Genomic DNA, 27,012 nt, shown 5'->3' with positions numbered 1-27,012 from the left:
TATGCTTCACTAATATCTTACAGGATACAGGCCTGTAGGTTTCATGCATTACAGCTGAATATAATAAAAGCAGTTAAATATAATGAAGGCAAGGCAGTGATATAGTAAAGGCAAGCTAGCCCTGTGGGCTACAAATTGGGCCATAAAAAGGTGCTCAACAAAACAACTTGAGTAACTTGTGACAAATGCGAGGCCATGAAACTATAAAAAGCTATTTTATTTACTTTAGAAATAAGAGACCCTAGAAGTCTTCTTTAGTTAACTTGGGGACTGATCCTGTTCCCATTCAGGTCAATGTCAATGGGTAATCAGGTCCCAGGCCTGAAAGGTGCTGAGTTTCCACCTCACAGAAAGTGCTCATGTAAAATTCCCATTGAAATGAACAAACCAGATCCTGAGAAATGTTGAGCACCCATTATTCACGGAAGGGACTGTAGTCATATCAGCATTTGGCCCATCATGTGTGTCTGGTAACTGGTAGATGCTATTCTTATATGGAGCTCATCCCCATGGTGTCTGAGCACCTAACAAGTTATTTTGGATACTTCTTCCAATATAGGAACTGTTTGCACAAGTAATACATAATAAGTGTGTATCACAGGCTCAAAAGATGCTAGATGCTTTTCAAATACATAAGACACATTCCTGCTCCCAAAAGCTTCCAATGTACAAAGAAACAAAGAGCAAATGATGGGTGGAAGAAAATAATATGATATACAAAGTGATCAGTGTGATGGCTAGTACATGGGTTAATTTTACGGGGGAGAGAATTCTTGTAGGAGAAGGGGTTCTGAGATTTTGTTTGATTTTTGAATACCTACAAAACCGAGTACAGTTACAATGCTGTGAAAATAGGATTTTAAAGAGTGGTATAAATGAGGCAGAGTGGAGCATAGACAAATAGATTTTGGAAGTTCATTCCAATCATATAGGATTGCCTAGAACCAAAGTGGGTCACGACCCCTTTTTAATGGGGTTGCCAGGACTGGCATTAGACTTGCTGGGGCCTGGGGCTGAAGCCGAAGCTCAAGCCCTGCCACCCGGGGCCAAAGCTGAATCCTGAGGGCTTCAGCTCTGGGTGGTGGGGCTCAGGTTACAGGCCGCCTGCATGGGGCTGAAGCCCTGGGGCTCAGGCTTCAGTCCACCCTCCCGGGGTCGTGTAGTAATTTTTGTTGTCAGAAGGGGGTCGTGGTGCAATGAAGTTTGAGAACCCCTGGCCTAGAAGAAGATGGAAGTGAGAGAAGGCTGCACATGGACTTCTCAAGTCTCTTCTCTCAAAAGTCTCGTCTTAAAATCAGAAAACAACAAATTAATCAATTATAAAATACAGAGCAAGAGATACAGATTGTAACCTGCATCAAAGAGGTCTTCCCAAAGCTAATATATACCTAATGCATTCTCTATCCGTTGTCATAAGCTTTCCTAAGTCACATACCCAGTTCGAACCAGCTGCCCTACTGAACTGGAAAAACGCCACATTATCTAGAGCTTAGTTTTTCAAGTAGTTCAACCTTGATACTTTAAACAAAGCAAAATGGAAAAACAATGTCCTGTTTCATATGACGTACATCATGAAAAGAACAATCTAAGTTAAATGAGTGGGAGGGGAGGTTTAGGAGTAAATCAGTATTATACCACTACACAAAAACTCATCTCAATAGTGAACCTGATTTTGCACTCCTAACTTAATCAAAACTCCCATGAACTACAGTGGGAGACTTGTCCAATGGCAGGATCAGAGCCTTAAGCTCAATGGCTCTACTCATGTGAGTAAACACTATTTGTATGCTAAGAGTTGGCTGGCTCAGGCCACGGATCCACAATCTACACAGACCTGAGGACTTTACTTGTCTCTGATGAAACAACCAACTCCAGCAATAACTCCTCAGGCTTCCTGCATAGACATTTTGTACACTATGCTTTACAGCATTTTTTAAAACCAGTGATATCCCATATCCACACTGCTTTGCAACCGCATCCATGCAACATTCTAAAACATTGATTTTAGTGGGACACTGTCAACTTAAAAATCATATGTTGCAAACAAATGTATTTGTCTATGATACTAATAACATCTTACATTATTTTAAAATGCAAGAATTTTAGAAATCCAGCATGCGGGTCAGTCTTTATGCTGTCCTTTTTGCAGTTCTCTCATTTTGGACAAGTGAAATCAGTTTCACTTTCAAGCCCTTAGTGATACTATGGCTGGATTTCATACACTGCAGGTGGATGTTTACTTGTTTTTAAAACTACTGTTTTAATGGATTTTTTTAAAATGTGCAAACATTTCTATTGGGACTTTGGTTTTTTAAAAGCTTGTTTATAACCACATTTAACATTTTGGGCTAGATTTACACTGACAGTGTCCCTTTAAGCACTTTGATCCTTAAAATCTATCATAATTAGTCCTTGTTCCATCTCGTTTCACCAGCTTTAATAAAATAGTTTTCAATATGTATATTCAAGAGAATGTATTTGTACAAAGACAAGAGAAAGCCTTTTAAATAAAACAGCCTCTCATTTTAGAAATCTTGATGATAGCAAAAAAAAAAAATTAAAGGCATATTTTTAGCCCATAATGAGATCTTGGTAATTTTCTCCTTGTTCAGAACAAGTTCCAATGAGCATTATGCCAACAATGATAAAGCAAAACAGTGGCATAATATGCATCTTCTATGAGAAACTCCCACACCCCTTTCAGGGTTTTTAGCCTTTAAAATTATGTTAACTCACATGTGCACTGGCTGGATGACTTTAGATTCTCTTCTACAGGGCCAGTCTCCCTGAATCCAGGCTCTCTACGAATACCCTAGTTACCAGCCCCAAGACAAAGCCAATTCCATTCAGCACCTTTCTCCCTGTTTTTCAGAGCTCTCCATGTATCCTCACCACTGCAATCGACTGCTCTTGCAAGGGGTTGTTTTGCACGCGTGTGTTCTGGTGGCGACCTACCAAAGCTTCCAACTAGATCAACTGGACTTTCCAGGCTGCAGGACCCAAGAGTGGGGCACCTCTTGGACCTTCGATCAAACCTCCCCCAGTTATTAGAAGAGCAACACAAAAGAAAACCACAACGGAATGACAACACAACCCATCTTCTCCCCCCTGCCCTGCCCCCGCGGAATACAATCACGATAATCCCAGGTACTCACACGAAGGCATGATACAGCAGCGCCCAACCTCTGGGTCTCTCCAGGGCATCATAGATTAAAGTTTGGATCCTCCTGTACTTGGCATTGTTCCTCTTGACAGGTCTGCTCAGAGGTGTTTTGGCCAAAAGCCCAATCCCTTGCGGATTCCTCTTCCCCCCCTCTTCCTTCCCGGCTCCTTCCAGCAGCAGGGTCCCATCTTTATCCGCTCCAGCTCCCAAGGCCAAAGAACCTTGCTCCAGATCCCCAGGCGCGAGTCCTACTTTCTTCTCGTCTTGCTCCCGGCCACCGGCGCTCCCCGCAGCTGCTGCCTTCCTGGACTTGAGTCCCATCTTTCCTGCTGGTCCTTAAAGGCGCAGCTGGAGGTAAGCAGCAGCAGCTTGCGGAGCCCCAATGCCATGATCCGAGCTCCCCTCCAAAAAAAAAAAGAAAAAAAAAAAGCCGGGTTGGGGGAGGGAATCACAGCGCTGTCAGGCCATCATCCCTGGAGAGGAGCCGCAGCCGGGGCTAAAGCAAGGACATGATGGCAGGAGAGAGGCGGGCGGCAGCAGCCCCTGGCCCAGCAGGGGGATGACACCATCGCGGAGTTTAACGACTAGCCAGAGGCCGGAGTCCCGTCTCCTCCCCTCCCCTCCAGCGCCTGCCCGATGCCTGCGAGCACCCCCCTTCCCCCCAAGCCTCACGCTAGGGAGTGGCCCATTGTATGTCCCCAGCAAATAGCAGCGCGCCTCTGTCTCCCCGCACCCCCCAGCCCCGGCGTGTCGAGTCATTCATTGTGCACCGGGCATGGAGCCTGCTGGCGGCGGGTGCTGCGTGCCTGGCAGTTTCGCCCATGGGCCGGGGGAACCCCCCCCCGGCCCCACCCTTTGCAAAGCGAGCCCTAAATGCCCAGGCAAAGGCCGGGCTCGGGGCGCTCACCGCGGCTGGGCAGGGAGATCCCCGCGCCCGCCACGGGGAAGACCCCGCTTGGGATCCCCCAGCAGCGTCAGCCGCCTCCCGCTGCAGCCGCGGCGCGGGGGATTCCGCCCGCCCCACCCCGGGCTGCCCACCGCGGGCGGGACGCGCCTGGCTGGGCAGGGTCTGGCGCTGCGGCCGGGGCCGGGGGGCGCAGGGCGGCGAGGGGAGGATGGGAAGGAAGGATGGCGGGAGAGGAGGGGCCCGGGCGCTGCCTGCCTCCCGCAGAGGCTGCTCGGGGGAGGTGGGCGGTGAGCCCAGCCCCGCAGCCGCCGCCCTCCGGATCCCCCCGCGGCAGGGAGGCGGCTAAACAAGCAGCGTCCCTAGCGCCAGGGGCCGGACCCGCTTCTGCCCCCGTAGCCGATGCCTGCCCCGAGCCCTCAGCCGGTTCTGTCTCTGCACGAGGAGGTGCCTGCCCCCCTCCAATCCCACCACCCCGGGCCAGACCCGGTTCTGTCTCTGTACGAGGAGCTGCCTGCCCAACCCCAATCCCCCCCCATCCAAGGCCAGACCCGGTTCTGTCCCTATACGAAGAAGTGTCTGCCCCCCTCTAATCCCACCCCCCAGGCTGGACCCTGTTCTGTCTCTGTATGAGGAGGTGCCTGCCCAACCCCAATCCCCCCCATCCCAGGCCAGACCCGGTTCTGTCCCTGTACCAGGAGGTGCCTGCCCCCCTCCAATCCCACCACCCCGGGCCAGACCTGGTTCTGTCTCTGTATGAGGAGGTACCTGCCCCCCTCCAATCCCACCACCCCGGGCCAGACCCGGTTCTGTCTCTGTATGAGGAGGTGCCTGCCCCCCACCCGCTCAAACCTCCCCACCCCAGGCCAGACCTGGTTCTGTGTCTGTAGGAGGATGTGCCTGCCCCCTTCCCCAGACCCAGTTCTCAACTAGGGGCTGCTGCTACTGTCTCCATACATGATTTCCCCCTAAAGGTGTTCTGTCCAGCCACATACTGCTTCCACCAAGCCAAACTTGGCTCTGGCCTAGGAAGTGCTTCCACTGCCCTAATGCCTGTTTTGCATCAAGGTGTGCTTCTAAATCCTAATCTCAGGATTAGCTAAACCTGTACAGTGTACATAGCCCACACTGTCAAAACCCTAAGTGCTAAATCTGAATGTGCATCACATCCTTACATAGGAAGTGGAGAAAAATGAACAGTGCATCACAATTTCAAATTGCGACAGCGAATGTTCAAACGCAGATGCAGACTAAGGGGCGCTAATTTATCTTTCCCTGCCAAATAGAGTGACCAGACATCCCGATACTATTGGGGACCATCCTGATATTAGGGGTTTTGTCTTATGTAAGCATCTATAACCACAACCACCCCGAAAAAAAGTGTAATCTTGCTATCCACTCACCCTACTGTCAAAGGGATGTACAAATGTCAAATAGCAATGGATGATAGTCAAGTGTACCAGCTCCTTTGGCTTTTCTACCCAATACAATAGGGAGAGAAATTAATAATTTCGTTTCAGTTACAACTGCCCAAGCAGTTTAAGCCCTAAACCTGACCAGCACTAACTTCCAGGTTCTCATTATCCAGTTTAAAAAACCATCACTGTGTTCATAAAAATGTTTAGAATTGCCCTGCTGCATGCATGTACACATGGAGTCGTTACTGTGTGGGAGCTGCCACAAACACTCATTTGTGCTCCCTGCGAAGCAGTTAAGTAGCAAAGAGGGTAATCCTCTGATTTCAGCAGGCTTTGGATCAGGCCCAACGGGACTGTGCTGTTCTTCTGAGGGTGCTGATGCAAAAGGTCTGATCCTTCAGTATATCTTCTGGCAAAACTCGTTTGATGTCAGGGGGAAGTTTGCCTGATGAAGCACTCAAGGGTAAGCGCTATTATGTGTTTTGGCCCGATGAGGCATTATGCTCCATCATTATTATTTATTATGTGTTTCTGGCAGCACCTAACGCATGCTAGCGTAAGAGCTAGCACTTTGGCTGACAATGGGGATTTTCAGAATCAAATGCATATGTTTCTACAGCTGAAGCTACAGAGCCAGGCTTTGTAGCTGGGGGGCTGTAACAGATTCATGTCCTCTGTGGATTAGGCACAGAGAGGGACATGTGCCATGCACTGACCAGTGGGTTACACCATGCTCTTTCCAAACAGAAATAAGGATTGTAAGGAGCTTACACTCTAAAGTCAGACTGAGGAACAGTCAGAGGTTAAGGGAAAGGCATATGACTTAAGTAGGTCGAGATGATGCTTGGCTGCATCTTGGGCTAGTCATTACAAATCTTCCAGATTCCTTGTGGTTAGCCTGGCAGAAGTGGGTTTTGAAGAGGGACTTGACTACAGAGAAGCACTGTATTATCAATGATCTGAAAGAAAAGATAAAATCATTTGCTGGTAAAGTTTGCAGAGTACACACAGTTTGGTGGACTGGTAAGTAACGGTGAGGACAAATCAACCGTAGAGCACTCTGGATCACTTGGAAAACTGTACACAAACAAACAACATGCATTTTAGTAGAGTCAAATGAAAGGCCATACATTTAGGAACACAGAATGCAGCTCATGCTTACAGGATGGGGGACTGCACCTTGAAAAAAACAGTGACTCGGTGTTGTAGTAACCAGGCAAGGTACTAACAAGCTTCAACAGGACGTTATTTTCAAAGTGGAAACCTCTTTACCCAGCTGCTGCTGCACCCTCTGTAGCTCTCTCCCAGCCTCTCAACTCCTCCCCCTTCCTTCCTGTTTCCTGTCCTTTCAGACTCCCAACAGCCAGTGCTCCCAGTTCTAATAATTACAAGCAACATCTAAACACCACATTCCCTCCTCTCTTAAGAAACTCTCCCAATTAAAATAAACATTATTGTTCTAACCACAGGAACAAATACGAAACAAGACACTATACTGTTGGCAGAAATATTACACTGTAGATACTACATAACATAGTCTCTAGTCCAGACAGGTGGTCGTCTGGGTCTGACAAGCCATCTCTCAAGCCCCGGTTCCAGAGCAATGTCTTGTTGTGTTGGTACTACAGTGAAGTAATCCAGTGCAGACTGGGTGTTAATCTCCTCTTGGTGCACAGGAAGGTGCAAGATAAGAAGCATTCCATACCCGCCCATCAGAAAGTCGATAGGTGTAAGGTCCCTTCTTCTCTATGATTTTAAGAGGAGCTGTGAATTTATGGTCCCCTTTGCATAAAATTCCATGTTTTTGTATTCTAACGAAGGAACCACACTCAAACTTTGGTTCCTTAGCACCCCGCCGCTTGTCTGTGAAAGCCTTAGACTTTGCTTGCTTCTGTTCAACTGTTTTTCTCAAATCATCCTCATTTGGGGCATCAAGTCATGCCTTTAACAATCCAGCAATGTTCAGTTTAGTATTCATCTGTTTCCTGTGCAGTAACTCTGCGGGCTAACCTGTGTAGCCTGGTATGCTTGCAAGAAATCAGCAGTGAAGGTTATCCACAATCGCCCTTCCAGTTTAGCCTTTTACAAACTCTCTTTCAAACTTCTGTTAAACCATTCGATTTCCCCATTGGCTTGAGGGTAATATAGGGATAACCTTCTGTGTAAAATGTTCCTCTGTGCTAGAAAAGTTTCAAACTCCAGGGAACTAAATTGACTACCATTATCTCAAACCAGTTTTTTGGGGTTACCTTCCCTGCTAAAAACTGAAGAGAGGAACTTAATTACTGTAGCAGAAGAGATTTGCGATGTAAACACTACCTCAGGCCATTTACTGAAATAGTCTACTGAAGTGATGGCATAACAGCAGTCACTTGGAGCAGTATCAAAGGGTCCTACAATGTCAATCACCACTTTTTCCCATGCAGATTCAGGAAGAGGAACAGGCTGTAATGGAGGGGTACACGTCACTGCTGTCTTATCATGCTTTTGGCAAGTCACACAGGATTTTATGAGTGCTTCAGTGTGAGAGTCCATCCCTGGCCACCAATACAGATCCCGTAGTCGTTGTTTGGTTCGGACAATTCCTTGATGAGTATCGTGTGCCAGGTGTATGAGTTTTGACTGTAATTATTCTGGCACAAGTAGCCGGTGTGTACCTCGTAGCACACAGCCATCGAGCAAAGAAAGTTCATCCCGAACTCTAAAGTAAGGCATCAAAACTGGGTCAAGGTTTTTAGGGTGATTGGGCCATCTCTTTGTCAGAAATTCCCATAGTTTTTGTTGAATTGCACATGCTGAACAAGCAGCTTGAAATTGTTCTCTTGTAACTGCAGTGAGAGTGCTTCTAATAAGCGCAACTACAACATCCTCATCCTCCGGTGGACCATCTGGTGAAGGCAAAGGCAGGCGAGAAAGTCAATCAGCGACCACATTTTGGTTTCCAGGTTTATATTCCAGTTCATAATTGAAAGAGAGTAGTCTTGCAGACCATCGAGCAATACGGTATCCTGTTCTTCCCAGTCCTTTCATGGTGAGCAACGTCATCAAAGGGCTGTGGTCTGTGCGCAACTTGAATGTGCGGCCCCACAGGTAAGTTCTCCATTTTTCAGTAGCCCAGACACAAACAAGTGTTTCTTTTTTGACTGTAGAATATTTTCTCTCAGCATTACTTAGTGTCCTTGAAGCAAATGCAACAGTCCTCTCTGTGTTGTCCTCATGAAGTTGTGTGAGAACAATCCCAAGTCCATAATCAGAAGCATCAGTAGTTACAATTGTGGGCAATGCAGGACTGAATAGTGCAAGTACTGGACTATGTACAATCAAGTCTTTCACCGTTTCGAAACTAGCTTGTGCATCCGTTGTCCACACTAAGGTTGAACTTCTCCAAAGTAATTCCCATAATGGTTCAATGACAGAAGCATAATTGGGAATGAATTTTCCATACCAGGAGGTAAGACCCAAGAAGGAACGTAAGGTTTGCAAATCTGTTGGAGGAGGAGAATTTGAAATTGCCAGGATATGATCTGGATCAGGTTTTAGTCCAGCCTGTGAAATTGTGTGCCCCAGAAAGGAGAGTTCGGTTTGTCTAAATTTGCATTTGGACCTATTGAGCTGGAGGCCTGCTGTGCTGATGCAGTTTAGTACAGACTGCAATTTATTGTCATGCTCCTCAGAAGTATTTCCAAACACGATAATATCATCCAGATAGCACTGAACTCCATGTTGATTCTTCAGAATCATGACATCATTTTTTGGAAGGCACTTGGGGCAGATGCGAGACCATATGGAACACGTTTAAAACGAAATAGTCCCTCATGTGTAATAAATGCTGTGAAGTCTCTGCTATCTTCATGCAACATAACCTGGTGGTATGCAGTCTGCAAATCAAGAGTAGAAAACATATTTGTCCACGGAGTTTTGCAGATACTTCTTCTATGTGAGGAAGAGGATGGCTGTCAATCACAATAGCTTTATTTGGCTCCCTTAAGTCCACACAAAGGCGAATGCCTCTATCCTTCTTCTGCGTCACTACTATAGGTGAAACCCATTCCGAGGAGTCGATCTCTTCAATAATGTCCTCTTGAACAAGTTTTCTAAGTTCCTCTGAAACAACTTCCCTGACTGAAAATGGTAAGCGCCGTAATTTATGTCATACAGGCATCACATTATTCCGCATTTTAACTTTATGCAGAAACCCATAAGCAGAGCCGAGTTTCTCCTCAACCTGGTGTTGGGTCCCAGCTGAAACTGGTATGTGTACCACAAGAGTGCTTTGCTGAGGAAGATCAATTCATCCATTAACTACCCTGAGATTTAAAGCAGCCAATAAATCTCTGCCAAGCATAGGAGTGCCTTTGTGGACAATGTAGAACTCTGCAGTTACACAGCAATCACCAAAAGTAACTATTACTGGCAGGCAGCCATGTACTGGAATATGGTTCTTCAAATAGCACACCAAGTGAAGTTTGGGTTCAGTAAGAGGCACATCTTTAAAGTAATGTAGATAGATGGAATCAGGTAGTATAAATACTGCTGAGCCAGTGTCCAACAGTAGCTGAATAGAGTGTGGTTTGCCTGAGGGTATGGCGGAAACGTTTACAGTGCACTTTATCTGTTCTGGAATATGTGCAGTAGTGATTTTGTCTACGCTCAGCACAGTAACATCTGGTATTGTAACTGCATGCACCTGTTGATTGAACTGGCTGCTGCGACATACTTTAGCAAAATGTCCAGTCTTTTTGCAAAGATTGCACTGAGCTACTTTTGCCAGACATCCTGTGTAGCTTGCTAGGTGTTGTGGGGATCCACAGTGAAAGCATGCTTTTACTGTATTTTGAATTTGCTGATTCGGTGGGGTTTCATTTGTTTTCCTCTTGCAATTGTGTGTCTGCAGAGGTAGTGAACTTTTCTGCAGAGGAGTCACAGCCTGGAATGTGCCTCCTGTATCCATGCTCATTATTTTGGCTTCAGCTGTAGCTGACTCAATCTGAGTAGCAATGGTTATTGCTTTTTCTAGTGTAAGTTGTGGTTCTAGAAGTTAGTGTTCTCTTACATGAAGCACGGTTGTTTTCTCAATGAGCTGGTCTCTAATAATCTCATCTGCTATATTCCCAAAGTCACAAGTTACAATCAGACTCCTCAGGGAAGCAATATATTGCTTTATAGGTTTCCCCTCTGCTCACGCTGGTGAAATCTGTAGCGATTAGCTACTACATTCACTTTTGGCACAAAAAAATTCTTTAATGCAGTGAGTGCAGTCTCATATTTATCGTCTGCAAGGGGAAAAGTGTAAAATATATGCTGCCCTTCTGCTCCAAGGCAGTGGATCAGAGCACGCTTTCTTACTTCAGAAATCTCTGTAGCACTGATTGCAAGCAGATAAGTCTCAAACATATGGATCCAGGTAGTAAAAGCAATTGGGGGCTCACCTGGGATTTGCAGAAAGGGTGCAGGTGGGTTCAGAGACAGAAGATCCATCCTCGTCGCCAAAATGTTGTATCAACCAGGAAAGGTACTAACAAGCTTCAACAGGACTTTATTTTCAAAGTGGAAACCTCTTTACCCATCTGCTGCTGCACCCTCGGTAGCTCTCTCCCAGCCTCTCAACTCTTCTCCCTCCTTCCTGTTTCCTATCCTTTCAGACTCCCAACAGCCAGTGCTCCCAATTCTAATAATTACAAGCAACATCTAAACATCATACTCAGGAAAGGATTTAGGGGCCATAGTGGACAAATAACTGAACACGAGCTCCCAGTATGATGCTGTAGCTAGGAGGACTAAGTGTGATCCTTGGATGAATAAACAGAGGAATACTGAGGAGTAGGGAGGTGGCATTAACTGTATTGAGACCAGCACTGAAATGCTGCATCCATTTCCAGTGTCCACATTTTAAAAAGTGCTGCTGAAATTATGGTGAAGAGCCACAAGAATGATTCACAGACAGGGAGAAGATTTGATACTAGAGAGGTCTTTACCCTAGCACACAAAGGTATAAACAAGATCCAATGTCAGGAGGTGGAATCTAGACAACTTCAAACCGAAAATGAAGATGCCATTTTAAAAAGTGAAGGTAATCAATCACTGGAACAACCTACCAAGGGATGTGATAGATTCTACAATACTTCAAGTCTTTACATCAAGGTTGCATGTCTTTCTGAAAGATATGCTCTTGTTTAACCAGAAGTTATGGTCCAGGTTATGGAGGAGGTCAGACTAGATTATCTGAATATTGTGCCAACACTTAAAGAGGCTAAATGGGATGACTTGAGTAATCATAGACCTGTCAGTTTGACATTGATGCAGGGCAAGATAATGGAGTGGCTGGTATGGTACTTGATGAATTAAAGGAGGGTAATATAATTAATGCCTATCAACATGAGTTTATGAGTAATAGATCCAGTCAAACTAACTTGGTCTCTTTTTTGGATGAGATAACAAATTTTCTGATAAAGGTAATAGTGTGGATGTAATAGACTTCTGGAAGGCATTTGATGTGAAGAAGAGCTCTATGTAAGCTGGAAAGCTTGTCTCTCTCACCAACAGAAGTTGGTCCAATAAAAGATATTACCTCACCCACCTTGTCTCTATAAAATGAACATGGAACACGTTAAATGAATTAAAAGCTGGATAACTGATAGGTCTCAAAATGTAATTGTAAATGAGGAATCCATTGAATGGGTATGTTTGTACTGGGGTCACGTAGGGATTGGTTTTTGGCCCTATGCTCTTTTTTAAGCAGGACGGGTGCCTGCAGGCCTCTATACTGAAAGCTGGTGTTCTTCCTGCTGATGCAGAGCAAGAATAGCCATGTTAATTTGAGGTTACTCATAAACACAAGAAATAACTCATTTGCCAAATAGAAAAAGACTCTACTTGAAGGCAAAGAACTACTAGCTCAGATTCTTGTCTCTATCTGATAAACACACAGTGCAAAAGTGGCTGGCATAAAGCTCGCTCTATTACTATTATCCTGAGCATAGGCTGAAGGCTGCTTTAATGTACGCTGGTTGCCAACAGCAACCAGGGACTGGCTGAAAATTTGGAATCCCTAAATTGCCCTCCGCCAGCAAAGGTGGAGGTAGTATAAGAGCCTCTATGCCAGGTTTAATCCATCACAGGATCCTCTCCATGCACAAGGGTGATCCTCCCACATCATGCCATCAGTAAGGCTGGGATATCTACTGCCAGATTGTGCTGGCTCCCTGTTTTCAAGCTCCTTTAGGAACAGAGGGGAAAATAAATCTTAACCTCTATACAAAATCTCAATGTCATTAAAAGATCACCATGAGCCAGTTGGAGGATCCTCAATAATTCAGTCCTGCTTACCTGACCGGATCCACAGACTGTGGTGGCACACCATGCACTGAGCTTGTGCATTCTCAGCCTTGCACAGCCATTCTGCATAGCACTTGGCCCGCGCTCCATCCTGCAGTCCTTGAGGTCAATGGGAGTTGCACATGGCATAGGCTGAATTTATTAGTAGCTACCACAAGCGAGCTGGGGATGGGAGTCATGTGAGCCCCATGTAAATAAAGAGGACTATGGACCCTCGGAAGAGATTCCCAGCTTTCATTTGTGTAACCCTTCTGCCAGGTGTCGACAGCAGCAACTGATCAGTGGGATCTAGGACTTTTGACAGAGTCCTCCCCACCACAGAGACACTTCCAACAGCAAGCAGCAGCCTTTTCTCCCTCTCTTGCCTTCCTCGAGCTCTGGGCAGACTCCCTTTCCCAACTGAGCCTGACAGCAGTCGCGGTCCCAAGCACATTTAGGGCAGATGTTTTGTCCTTGTATTTTCTAACAAAGTCGATTGCAATATATGGCCCCCGAACTCAAACTGTTACTGTATGTTCACCAAAATGCCCACAGCTGTCATGGAGCTACAATGACAAGGAGGCCTGGCCCATTCAGTGGGCTCTCCTTGCTCTGACTGTGACCGATGGTGGGAGAGAGCACCCTGGCCCGTGGACAGTGGTGCAAGGACAGTGGTATGGTACGATATGCCGTACCAGTAAGATATTTATAGCTGGTACTCCGTTCTGGAAAGACACAGGAGGAGCAGAACATGGGGCCACCAGGCGGCCCCACGCCGGCAGCTCCTCTGGCACAACTGTACTACCCGAAGCCCCGCCTCCAGCTCTTCCATGCAGCTGCGTCTCCTGTCTGGGGTCCATACAGCAGCCCCATTGGAGGACAGGGTTGGGGCCAGTACAGCAGCACCCTGTGTCCCCACATTCTGCTCCTTTCGCTGCTGCGGTTTTGGAGAGCCCTGTGATACAGAAGTCTCTGGTGCAGCGGGAGGAGGACAGAGGTTGTCTGTAACTCTGAAATGTTTGTAACTCTGAAATGTTCGTAACTCTGAACAAAATGATATGGTTGTTCTTTCAAAAGTTTTCAACTGAACAAGGCCTTTATACAACTTTGAAACTTTAGTATGAAGAAGAAAAATGCTGCTTTCTCTTTATTTTGTAGTATTTTACATTTAACACAATACTGTACTGTATTTGCTTTTTTTTTTTCTTTTCTCTACTGCTGCCTGATTGTGTACTTCCGGTTCCAAATGAGATGTGTGGTTGACTGGGTCAGTTAATAACTCTGGTGTTCGTAACTCTGAGGTTCTACTATATATCACTCTAGACCTTGTTTAAAAATAGAAGTTAAAGCTGCCGAGTGACCATGTAGTTATCTTCAGTGTAGTTACCTATCACATCAGGTACCAGAACAGCTAATGACATCATAAATATTACAGTGCCACATAACAAACAAACACCATTATTCTTTCCCCAAATGAAGAAACACATACTTCAAACCGACCACCTTAGCTCTGTCCCTAGGATTGTTGGGGTTAATTTTATATATTATTTTTGTGGTAACTAAATAAAAAAAACAGAACACAATAAGACAGTTCAGTAACAAGACTGTGCCAATCATGATGTCATATCCCTGTCCCCATGTCTTTCTGGTTCTTGTAGGTGTTATTACGCTGACGCAAAGGAAGTTACCAGGAATGTGATGCAAATGGAATGGTGTACAATGTTCCATCTGCAAGAATCACAATGTTCTAAAGCATCTCTCACATTAAGACTTCATTGAAGAATGTGAATTCAGGCCCAGTTCCTCACAGGTGGCTACAATGAACTAGTATCTCAGTTTAATGGCATTCATTTCATGTGAGAAGGGCTTATACTCATTTGAAGGAAATTGAAAAAGTCTTTGTTCCTTTTAATTTCTTCCTGTTGTAATTTATTACACTTTCTCTAGCCCTATTCAGTTCCCTCTTGTAACCTTGATCACTAAAGCTTAAAGAATATTCTTGCATTTTACTGACACATCTCTTTTCCTGTACTAATGTCCCTGTATACCAACAACGGAGTGGCAGATTTGTTTTAAGAGCTATTGATGCCACATGGAAATAGTTGACAAATAGTCTACAGTTTAAAATCTCCACCGTCATCATTCTTCTTCCCTTTTTTTTTATTATTAGGGATATCTGCATTACAGGAACATCCTTGATTCTTAGGAGTTTGTGATCAGATAGAGAATAAGCAACTGGAAGTCATGGGGCCAAATTAATCCATGACTCCAGTGGATTCAGGTAATTTGGACCATAATGCAGAAATAGCTAGGATATCACAGAGAATCATGACTTCAGATGGGGAATATGAAACAGAAACTGCTGACTAGAGCTGTGCAGATCCTCAGTTTTACAGTTCACTGGCCAAATAAAAGAAATTGTTTTGGGTCAACCTGAAACAAAAAAAATCTATTTTTTTCAGCAAACCAAAAAACGTGGGAAAAAATGTCATTTTGGGTCAAACAAAATATTTTAATTTTTTTTTTTACTTTTTCTAAACGATTAGTAAATAACATTGAGGGCAATTCCAAACAAACATCTTTTCAAACAAAAAGGTGAAACAAAATTAACCGTTCTGACATTTCAAAAATTGCTGTTTTTTTTTTTTTTACCAAAACCATTCACCAAAATTGACCCAAATTGTTTCAGTTGACCTGACTCTGCATTTTTCAGCCAAAAAGAGGGCTTTGCCCCAAAAATTTTGCCCAGCTCTACTGCGGACCTCTTATCAAACAAAGATGCCCATTGGCTGGTGGGCTGTTTCACCAGCCAGGAAAGAGATGTGCACAAAATGCTCATGCCCTTTTTAAGGCTCTTCTTTAGGGCAGTGTTTCCCAAACTTCAGATGCCGCTTGTCCAGGGAAAGCCCCTGGCAGGCCCGTCCGGTTTGTTTACCTGCCGCGTCTGCAGGTTTGGCCGATCGCAGCTCCCACTGCCCGCGGTTCGCCGCTGCAGGCGAATGGGGGCTGCGGGAAGTGGCGGTGAGTACGTCCCTCGGCCTGCGCCACTTCCCACAGCCCCCATTGGCCGGGCACAGCATGCTTTTGCTGTGGATCCCCACAACACCTTGCAAGCTACACAGGATGTCTGGCAAAAGTACCTCAGTGCAATCATTGCAGAAAGATTGGGCATTTTGCTAAAGTATGTCGCAACAGCCAGTTCAATCAACAGGTGCATGCAGTCACAATACCAGATGTTACTGTGCTGAGCATAGACAAAATCACTACTGCACATATTCCAGAACAAATAAGGTGCACTGTAAACATTTCCGCCATACCCTCAGGCAAATCACACTCTATTAAGCTACTGTTGGACACTGGCTCAGCAGTATCTATACTACCTGATTCCATCTATTTGCATTACTTTAAAGATGTGCCTCTTACTGAACCCAAACTTCACTTGGTGTGCTATTTGAAGAACCATATTCCAGTACATGGCTGCCTGCCAGTAATAGTTACTTTTGGTGATTGCTGTGTAACTGCAGAGTTCTACATTGTCCACAAAGGCACTCCTATGCTTGGCAGAGATTTATTGGCTGCTTTAAATCTCAGGGTAGTTAATGGATGAATTGATCTTCCTCAGCAAAGCACTCTTGCGGTACACACACCAGTTTCAGCTGGGACCCAACACCAGGTTGAGGAGAAACTCGACTGTGCTTATGGGTTTCTCCATAAAGTTAAAATGCGGAATAATGTGATGCCTGTACGACAGAAGTTACGGCACTTACCATTTTCAGTCAGGGAAGCTGTTTCAGCGGAACTTAGAAAACTTGTTCAAGAGAACATTATTGAAGAGATCGACTCCTCGGAATGGGTTTCACCTATAGTAGTGACGCAGAAGAAGGATGGAGGCATTCGCCTTTGTGTGGACTTAAGGGAGCCAAATAAAGCTATTGTGATTGACAGCCATCCTCTTCCTCACATACAAGAAGCATTTGCAGAACTCCATGGAGCAAAGATGTTTTCCACTCTTGATTTGCAGACCGCATACCACCAGGTTATGTTGCATGAAGATAGCAGAGACTTCACAGCATTTATTACACATGAGGGACTATTTCGTTTTAAACGTGTTCCATATGGTCTCGCATCTGCCCCAAGTGCCTTCCAAAAAATGATGTCATGATTCTGAAGAATCAACATGGAGTTCAGTGCTATCTGGATGATATTATTGTGTTTGGAAATACTTCTGAGGAGCATGACAATAAACTGCAGTCTGTACTAAACTGCATCAGCACAGCAGGCCTCCAGCTCAATAGGTCCAAATGCAAATTTAGACAAACTGAACTCTCCTTTCTGGGGCATACAATTTCACAGGCTGGCCTAAAATCCTGTGTGACTTGCCAAATGCATGATAAGACAGCAGTGATGTGTACCCCTCCGTTACAGCCTGTTCCTCTTCCTGAATCTGCATGGGAAAAAGTGGTGATTGACATTGTAGGACCCTTTGATACTGCTCCAAGTGACTGCCGTTATGCCATCACTTTAATAGACTATTTCAGTAAATGGCCTGAGATAGCGTTTACATCGCAAATCTCTTCTGCTACAGTAATTAAGTTCCTCTCTTCAGTTTTTAGCAGGGAAGGAACCCCAAAGAACTGGTTTGAGATAATGGTAGTCAATTTACTTCCCTGGAGTTTGAAACTTTTCTAGCACAGAGGAACATTTTACACAGAAGGTTATCCCTATATTACCCTCAAGCCAATGGGGAAATCGAACGGTTTAACAGAAGTTTGAAAGAGAGTTTGTAAAAGGCTAAACTGGAAGGGCGATTGTGGAATACCTTCACTGCTGATTTCTTGCAAGCATACCAGGCTACACGATCGCCCGCAGACTTACTGCATTGGAAACTGAACTGAACATTGCTGGATTGTTAAAGGCATGACCTGATGCCCCAAACGAGGATGATGTGAGAAAAACAGTTGAACAGAAGCAAGCAAAGTCTAAGGCTTTCACAGACGAGCAGCGGGGTGCTAAGGAACCAAAGTTTGAGTGTGGTTCCTTCGTTAGAATACGAAAACATGGAATTTTACGCAAAGGGGACCATAAATTCACAGCTTCTCTTAAAATCATAGAGAAGAAGGGACCTTACAGCTATCGACTTTCTGATGGGCGGGTATGGAATGCTTCTTATCTTGCACCTGCCTATGCACCAAGAGGAGATTATGCCAACACCCAGTCTGCACTGGATGACTTTACCATAGTACCAACCCAACAAGACATTGCACTGGAACCGGGGCTTGAGAGACGGCCTGTCAGACCCAGATGACCACTTGTCTGGACTAGAGACTATGTTGTGTAGTATCTACAGTGTTTTCAGTGTAATATTTCTGCCAACAGTATAGTGTCTTGTTTCATATTTGTTCCTATGGTTCGAACAACAATGTGTATTTTAATTGGGAGAGTTTCTTAAGAGAGGAGGGAATGTGGTGTTTAGATGCTGCTTATAATTATTAGAACTGGGAGCACTGGCTATTGGGAGTCTGGAAGTACACGAAACAGGAAGCGGAGGGGGGAAGTTGAGGAGGCAGAGTGAGAGCTACAGAGGGTGCAGCAGCAGCTTGGTAAAAAGGTTTCCACTTTGAAAATAAAGTCCTGTTGAAGTTTGTTAGTACCTTGCCTGGTTGCTACAACAAAAGGGCCACAAACAACACAAAATACAACACCTTAACTGCAAGTGTTGGTCATATTCCCAAGAGGCTTTTCCCAGGCTCAACCACACACCCACCACCTGTAACCTCCTTGGCCCTAGCTTCCTCTTCCTTATATATATGCTGACCAGCCATGTGATATGCAGGAAACTTGACTTTTTCCAGGCTGTTGTGTCTACCTTGTCACAATGCCATATTCAGGCAAACTTCCCCAGTGATAGGAAGCAGTATCGCCAGCCTCAAACATTCAAAAATCAGATGACTGCCTTTAAATTAAGACATTTTAAAGTGAATAATTTTGGAGAGGGTTTTTTGTCCTTTCGTTTCTGAACTTTTTGGATGCACTTGCTTCACTTTTTAAAGTTTTCGTCAGCAACTAAGAAGTTGGAAACTTACTTTTAAAATAAATAACTCAAGCTGAGATGCTCATGCACTATTTTGATCCTAGAAGTTACAGCTTTAAAAAAACCCAACTCTTAATATTACAAGACTTATGATCAACTTGCGAGCGTTGGTAACACTAAGGAAGGGAAGAACATGTACCAGAATTGCTTCTACCCAGAATGATTTTCCACACATTATCAACCACTTTTGAAGCTGCTGAGTGGTTCTTAGTGTGACAGAGCAAAGGGTCAGCTTTCTGACTGGAGTCAGTACATCATTCTGACCCATAAGAAACAAAGGGTAGGAATAAATGGCCAGGTTTCAGAGTGGAGAGAGGTAAAATAGTGGTATCCCCCAGGGGTTTGTACTGGGGTCAGTCTTAATCAACATATTCATAAATGATCTTGAAAAGGGGGTAAACAGTGAGGTGGCAAAATTTGCAGATGATACAAAAGTACTCAAGATGGTTAAGTCCCAGGCAGACTGCGAAGAGCTACAAAGGGAACTCACAAAACTGGGTGACTGGGCAACAAAATGGCAGATGAAATTCAATGTTGATAAATCCCAACTAAACATACAAAATGATAGAATCTAAATTAGCTGTTACCACTCAAGAAAGATCTTGGAGTCATTGTGGATAGTTCTCTGAAAACATCCCTTCAATGTGCAGCAGCAGTCAAAAAAGTGAACAGTATGTTGGGAATCATTAAGAAAGCGATAGACAATAAGACAGAAAATATCATTGTGCCTCTATATGAATCTATGGTACGCCCACATTTTGAATACTGCGTCCATCTCAAAAAAGATATATTGGAATTGGAAAAGGTTCAGAAAAGGGCACCAAAAATGATTAGGGGCATGGAATGGCTTCCATATGAGGAGAGATTAATAAGATTGGCACTTTTCAGCATGGAAAAGAGATGACTAAGGAGGGATATGATAGAGGTCTATAAAATCATGACTGATGTGGAGAAAGTAAAAAAGGAAGTGTTATTTACTCCTCATAACATACGATCTAGGGGTTTACCAAATGAAATTAATAGGCATCAGGTATAAAACAAACAAAAGGAAGTATTTCTTCACACAATGCACAGTCAACCTGTGGAACTCTTTGCCAGAGGATGTTGTGAAGGCCAAAACTATAACAAGGTTAAAAAAAACCTAGATAAATTCATGGAGGATAGGTCCATCAATGGCTATTAGCCAGGATGGGCAGGGATGGTGTCCCTAGCCTCTGTTTGTCAGAAGCTGGGAATGGATGACAGGGGATGCATCAATTGATGATTACCTGTTCTGTTCATTCCCTCTGGAACACCTGGCATTGGCCACCGTCAGAAGACAGGATACTGGGCTAGATGGACCTTTGGTCTGAGCCAGTATGACCATTCTTATGTTCTTATTAATTTCCCTTCCTGTAACACCAGGATAATAAATTGAAGCATCAGTACAGGAAATCTGATCATGTTATGGATTCAGTGATGAAAAGGCACAGCCTAAAGTTACTAAGATGCCTGATCATTCCTGGTACTCTTACTGAAGTTGAATGTCTTGCTTACCTCGCACCAGAGATTTACCACACTCTGGCTATGATCCCGTGACCACATAGCAGTGAGCTCAACAAAGGTGGCTACAGCAAACGCATGAGAAGGTGCACTCTGCAAACCAAGTGAGCTGCTGTCAGGGCTGATTCCCCACTCTCGCACTTTGAGTGCAGAAGGTGGGGCCCACAAGGATTCAAAAAATTAATACTGGCTACTCCAGGCTTTTATTAAACTCCCAAGATTACAGCTTTTTCTGACCTTGGCTTGGTAAATGCTGCCACCACCGAAATGCAAAATCCCTTTTTGGAATCCCAGAAGGCATACTTGGGAATTCCTTTCTGTTGGGTACCCTCAAGCCCTTTCACACACACACACCCCACCTCTGGGGAAGAGCTGAGAAAGAAAACAAAGGAAATCAGCTGTTGCCACCAGCTAATTAAACAACATGTGCACAAACCCCTTAGGATACCAAAAATCCAATTCTGTTATTAAAAAAGGTAAATTTTATTGAAAACAAAAAAAGAAAGGAAATACATTTGGAATTTAGGCTTTTGCTAGATCTTAAAAGAAACCATGACAAAAATTAAGCATCAAGATATCTCTCTTGAGGTTCATCTTAAAGGTTACAAGCAAAACAAAAGCATCTGGGGTTAGCACAGAGGCTATACAAGAAATAAAAGAAATAACCCCTAAGCTCGTCTTCTTAGACATTCCCTGATTACTTACATATTTGGGGTTTCAGATAGGTAGGGTTGAGGTATGATTTGATGCTTTTTCATACCTGGTTTAAAAGATTTTTACAGCATAACTCCAGCCCTGTCCTGCTCTATCCCCTCTCTCTGGAGAACAACAACAGACAAAGGGAAGTTATTTTTTTCTCAATTTAAAAAGTTCTAGCCTTCCCATTGGTTTTTTTGGTCAGGTGCCCACACCCTTTCCTTTACCTTTTTAACCCTTTACAGGTAAAGCAAGCAGAGAACAGCCACCAAGAGGGACTTTATAGCTAAATGGCTGGCTGAGTGTCCATAAAAGGGACCTACACCACCACCACCCCCAACCACACACACACTATGGTCCCTGGAGAGTACACTGCATACCCTCCTGGTGGCGTTGTGGAAACATCAGCCATCCCAGGCTCTACAGACCCGTGCTCTAGGACATAGGTCCTTATGCTCTGGGCTTGAGTCTGAGCCTGGGTTTACAGTGCAGAGTAGACATACTCTAAGTGTAACTGAGGAAGGGATCTCTTCACCTAACCTCTTTGCAGTGGGAGCTAGTTGTGTGATAGGATGTGGCCTGTATGAGTTACACAAGCTCTGTACGTGAGCTCTGAACAGCCTAATGAACCTTATGCAAAAATCTATTGTGGTGCTAGCTGGTTAATCCCCTGAGTTTGTGTCTCAAACTCCTTCACCTCTCCTTGGGCTTATGTGGTCTGGAAGCATCAGTCAGGTCCCACATAGTGCAAGACCAGGAAGACCACGGGCTGGTGGTTAATAAAGAGAACCACTATCCTCCATTCAGAAAACAAATTCTCTCTCTAATGCTGCTTGAGGTCTGTCACAGACCTCACCTGTTGCCAGAATCCATCCACTACCAGCACCTTTGAACATGGCTTTTTCTAAACACTGTAGCTTAATGCTGACACCGTCCAGCCTTTTTAGGTCAAAGCTCTGCTCTCAGTTCCACATGTTTTATCGCAGCACAGATATTCTCCTTCCTCTCCTTGTGTGGATCTCCTACTGATGTAACCTCTCTTAAGAATAGCTAAGGTGAACTAGGGCTGGAGGCTCTAAGAGCTGAGTTTTTGCCCTTTGTTTGTAGCTGGTCAGGCAGAGTGCATTTTCTCCCCACACACCTTTCTGGTGGCTTTCTAGAGGGATGGGTTTTATTGTTTTGAAGTATCACATTTCCAGTTAAATACTGATGTGCTTGTACCCTCTGCTTCCTTTAGCTTCTAATCATTACACAGCAAATTACAATTCGATTCATACTGGTACAATTCAGTCAGGGTTGTTAATTGTCTGCATCGCAGAATGATAAATGAAGCATCCAGTAAGAAAGGAACAGTGAGCTGTTGCCAGGTGGGTGGTGTGTGCTCCCTCCATATGCTGTCCCAGCCCTGCACAGGTAGCTGGCTCAGCAGACCTCAATAATCCTACCTAGAAAGACCACAGACTCAGTCTGGTGACAAAGGCACTAGGCCAGGTTTATTGCCCTCAAGACAGTCCTAGTGCTCTGACTCTATGGTTACAAGTACCCTAATACATGAGTGCCCTGTGGCAAGGAGCAGCTCAGTCAGCAGTAGGAGTCTCTGCTGTTCCCTCCACCACTCAAAGCCCTGACATTTATAGACAGACAAAACTTACGTACCACCTTACATGTTTCATGACATCTGCTTGTTACTTCCCCTTATATCACACTCCGGCTGTCTCAGGCAAACATCCTCTTATGTGGTGTTAGGTCAGGATGTTCCTGGGCTCATCTTTCCGGAGTGTGTTCTCACACCTACCCAGTATCTGTTGCTTGTTAGGAGTCTCTGTGTTTTAACAACACTAGCATGACTTTTGCCAAGGCCAAATATTGGACAGTGAATTTGTAAACATCTACTTTAATACATGGCCTCTGGTTCAGGCCTCAGGTCTTGCACCAGGCCCAGTGCTCCAGGCTCTCTCTCCCTCTCCTACAAGAGCAGGCATCTAGGAAATATGAAGGGAAGGAATAATCTGTCTATCATTTACTGGGGAGGTAAGAGGGACTTGTGATTAAGGCACAGGATTGGGACGCAGGTGATCTGGTTGCAGTTCCTACCTCTGCCACCGATTTCCTGTGTGACCTTGGGAAAGTCACTTCATCTCTCTGCTCCCCGTCTGTCTTACCTGCTTAGGTGTTTGTCTTGCCAATTTAGATCTCAGTCCTGCAATGAGCTCTGCACAGCTACCTGTGGCAGGCCCCATTTTCTTCAACACATAGCACAATAAGTGTTGATCCTGATTGTGGTCTCTAGATGCTACTGTAATAGAAATAAGCAATTAATAGTGTCTGGGGTAATGGTGAACAAGTCAGCAAAAGCAAGTTATAGTCACATTCAGAGGAAAATATAGAACAATGCAGTTCCTGCAAAAATGCTGATCAAGCTATATGGAATGAAAGCACATCCATTAGTTTCATCTTCACCAGATGGCTCCTTTTCCGAGCCTGACATTAATTTCCTTGATTTCATCAGTAAATCTCATTCAGAAGTAGATGTGAAGAGGACACATCCTAAAACAGCCAAATCTTATCATCTATTCCCTGGAGCTTCATTGGGAATAGGTTAGGAGCAAAAGATCCCTTCATTAGTAACACTTAGGGTATGTCTACACTGCACTTTAAGCCCAGACTCAGACTCAGGCTCGAGCTCAAAGCCCCTTTCCTTCTACACACAATTCTGTCTGACTTGAGCCACTGCATCTTCCAAGCCTGCACCCCAGGACCTGACAAGGGTTAGGTTTGAGACCGAGACCCACTAGGACACGGGTCCAAGCGCCATAATTTTCCCATATGGACACAACTTGGGCCCAGGTCCCCCAGACTCGTATCCTGAGAGTGCACCAATGCTATCCCACAATCTCCTGGGCTGGTGTTCCTTGTCCTTTCTATCTCAAGACTAGCCAATCGACTCCCAGAAAACAAAAGCAACCCTCTCCCACCCCCCACCCCCTACTTCAAGGACAGCTGCTTGGTGTTTAAACATTCCATTTATTCTGACTGCTAGGCAGCAAAGAGTCAACATTTACATATGTTGATAGTGACCGCCAACAAGACTAAGTGCTTTTTTAGAGCTCACTGCTCCCTGGTCATGGGATGACAGCCAGATTCTGGTAAAGCTCAGGTGCGAGGTGAGCAAGACATTCAACTTCAGTCAGAGTACCAGGAATGACCATGTGTTGTCCCAGGAAATAGCAAAGAAGCTGGAAGCGCTGGGAATTCACTAGAGTTGTGACCAGTGCAGGGAATGCAGTAAGTGTGTCAAGAGCAATTATCGTAAAGCCAGGGATGAGAACCACATCTCTGGGAACTCCCTGTCATCCTGCCTCTTTTATGAGGAGTTTGACCAGGTGCTGGGTACTGCGCTGAGCACTGCGCCCCAGCAGTTCACAATAGTCTGGTCAGCCGGGATGGCGACCTTCTGACCTAAGGATCTAGTATAGCACCAGAGGGGAGCCAGCAGGCACCAGTTCAGGCAGTGAAGTGACTCTGGTGCTCACACCGGTCCCTAGGGAGGCTTTGCTGCTGGCACAGCTGCATCATGTCCTGGGTCCATACTCGGAGGAACCTTCTGAAGACCCTTCCCCCTCCAGAGGACTAGCCCACCGCGGAACCAGCAGCAGAAGTAGAAGTCGCCCTGGAGCCAGGTATGTTTCTAGCTCCATGTTTGTTATTAATATACGAAGGGGCAGGATTTCTGGTGTATAACCCAATGCACAAGTTATTACAAGCTGGGAGTAGCAGCGCATATCTGCTAATGGCAGGATGCACACCAGTGCTTGGGAGTCACCCCCCGCTACTACCACATGGAATTCAAAGTGGACCCTGGGAAGTGCAAACAACTGTAAAAGTAGCATTTAAATTTGAATTTTTATTTGATACTTAGCTCATATGTTCTTACACAGGCATTCTGGGGTGTTAAAAGTGACAACCTTACATTGCCTTCCCTTTTAGTACACCACTCCAGACAAATCGGCCATGTCACAGCGTAACGAGCACCCTGTACATGGTAAACTGTTCAGGGGGAGAGTGAAATGTAGTCCATGGGGAACAAAATCAGTGTCCGAATTATAGCTGTGGGTTTGTATGCAGTCCAGAAATGTGCCAGGGTGGAGGGGATGGCTATGTAGTTCTTTGAGAGTCGGTATTACCGCGTGTGTTTGCATGAAGTCCAGTGGTAGATGTAATCAGCTCTAGTCAGAGCAGGCTATATCAAAAGCTGCAGGGCGGTAGTAATCCATGTAGTCGCTAAAGCAGTATCCTGTGAATTTTGACCCAATCCCGGGTGCTGATAGCCACAAACTTTTCCTGTGGTAGGAACTTCAGATAGGTAGTCACATTTCAGAGAAGGCCTTTTTTCCAGGCTTACCTCTATAGATCACATATGCTGCTCAGTCACCAAAAGTTTGTCCCCTGGCCGCAGCAGGTCAGGGGCCAGACTAGGTTCAGGCTGGGGCGGGGGCACCTAGCCCCCAGTGGCAGCAGGTCAGGGGCTGGTCTGGGTTCGGGCCTGGGGAGGGGCGCCGGGCTGCGGCTCCCTGAGTGCCTGCGTGGCACTTAATAGGCTTCTGCTCAGCTTAAAGGGAACTTAGTTCCACCAGCACTTTTCTCCACAGATGCACTGAATCTTTTTTTGAAGTAGTGAGACAATAATGTGCTGTTTGATCCTTTAACCTCGGCAGCTCAGCCACACTCCAGCAGGAGCCTGGGATTTTGAACGGTCACGGAGCAGTCCGAGAGGAAGCACTTCTGTGAACTTATGGTGGACATTCTGAACCGAGCCAGCACACAGGTGCAATAGCAAAAGGGAAAGGATTCATGGGAAGTGGAAAGGCACAGAGAGACTGCAGACTATGAAGACAGAATTGCAGCTTATGAGGACGGACTGGCAGAGCAGTTTTTGGAGCAGGAATGGTGCTTGAAGGAGGAAGATATAGTGCAAAATAAAGACCTGTTTGAGAGGCTGCATGCACTCATGGCTGCAAGAGTATAGACTCCTGCTGCACCCACACCACATCCTGAAACCCCTCCATGGTACAATGTGCTGCAGACCAGGAACGCATTGGACAATTCCACAGTTGTGTGGCTCATGCAATTGGGACTTTGCCCTGTCCAGCTAGTGTTAATATCCTCCCTGTAGTCCTCCATACTCGTGTGGGCCACCACCCTCTCTGCAGACCTCCATCCCTGTGCTATGGAGCCAATTGCACGCTAAACGCACAGAGGAAAAGGAGAATGGGAGGCCAGACAATAGTTATAAGCAGGGAACCTGTGTGTTGGCCCTGGTCTGATTGTTTGCACTCTTCAATGTTTGGTTTATGCACTCTGTTTTATTACTGGTTTCGGTGTTGGTTTGTTATTGGTGTTTTGGTGTTGTCATGGCAGCTGACCTGCCTGGCAATGCTTTATACTGATTTTTGTAATTTAGCCATTTTCACAACTACAGGCTTTGATTTTATTAAGAATATTTATTACTATCGGTGACGGGGTGTCTGCCCTACACTGGCCCATAAGGGGTCAACAGAGCCCTAGGGAGGCTGTGCAGGAGGCAGCCAATCAGAGAAGGGCTGAAGGAAGCAGCCAACCAGGACCAAGCAGGCCCATATAAAAAGGGAGCTGCAGGGCAGAGGAAGGCAGTTCTGTGCTGGGAGCCCAAGGAGGAAGAACTGTGTCTCTGGAGGGCTGAGAAAACTGCCGGCACCCTGGACAGAGCAGTGCTGCTAGCAGGTACTGGGGAGCGAGAGACAGCTCCTGGTTGGCTGCTGAGGTTTGCACACTGAGGCCTGGGCAAAGAGGGTGCTGGGGCCACAGGGCAGTGGTCCAGAGAGATCTACTGAGTGGCTGGAGGGGA

At 45.3% G+C, this 27,012-nt stretch overlaps 1 protein-coding gene and 2 long non-coding RNA genes across 4 annotated transcripts in view; 1 reads left to right on the top strand and 2 right to left on the bottom strand.

Annotated features, from left to right (window-relative positions):
• Positions 1-3,784, bottom strand: part of KCNQ3 (potassium voltage-gated channel subfamily Q member 3) — a 260,710-nt gene extending 256,926 nt beyond the window's left edge. For both annotated transcript variants that reach the window (XM_074943827.1, XM_074943828.1), the window contains exon 1: positions 3,156-3,784. In XM_074943827.1, the coding sequence (XP_074799928.1) occupies positions 3,156-3,484 (329 nt within the window). In that variant the 5' untranslated portion in view covers positions 3,485-3,784. The remainder of the gene's footprint in view (positions 1-3,155) is intronic.
• On the top strand, positions 3,241-26,202 carry LOC141982093 (uncharacterized). Its single transcript, XR_012637954.1, has 3 exons — positions 3,241-3,517; positions 24,674-24,808; positions 25,844-26,202. It is a non-coding gene; the product is annotated as an uncharacterized LOC141982093 (long non-coding RNA).
• LOC141982094 (uncharacterized) overlaps positions 23,394-27,012 on the bottom strand; it is a 33,030-nt gene continuing 29,411 nt past the window's right edge. The window contains exon 3 of the long non-coding RNA XR_012637955.1: positions 23,394-23,424. This is a non-coding gene — a long non-coding RNA (uncharacterized LOC141982094). The remainder of the gene's footprint in view (positions 23,425-27,012) is intronic.

The sequence above is a fragment of the Natator depressus genome, chromosome 2 (assembly GCF_965152275.1).
Source record: "Natator depressus isolate rNatDep1 chromosome 2, rNatDep2.hap1, whole genome shotgun sequence".
NCBI classification, from domain to species: Eukaryota; Metazoa; Chordata; order Testudines; family Cheloniidae; genus Natator; species Natator depressus.
This window is presented reverse-complemented; position numbering and strand designations above follow the sequence as displayed.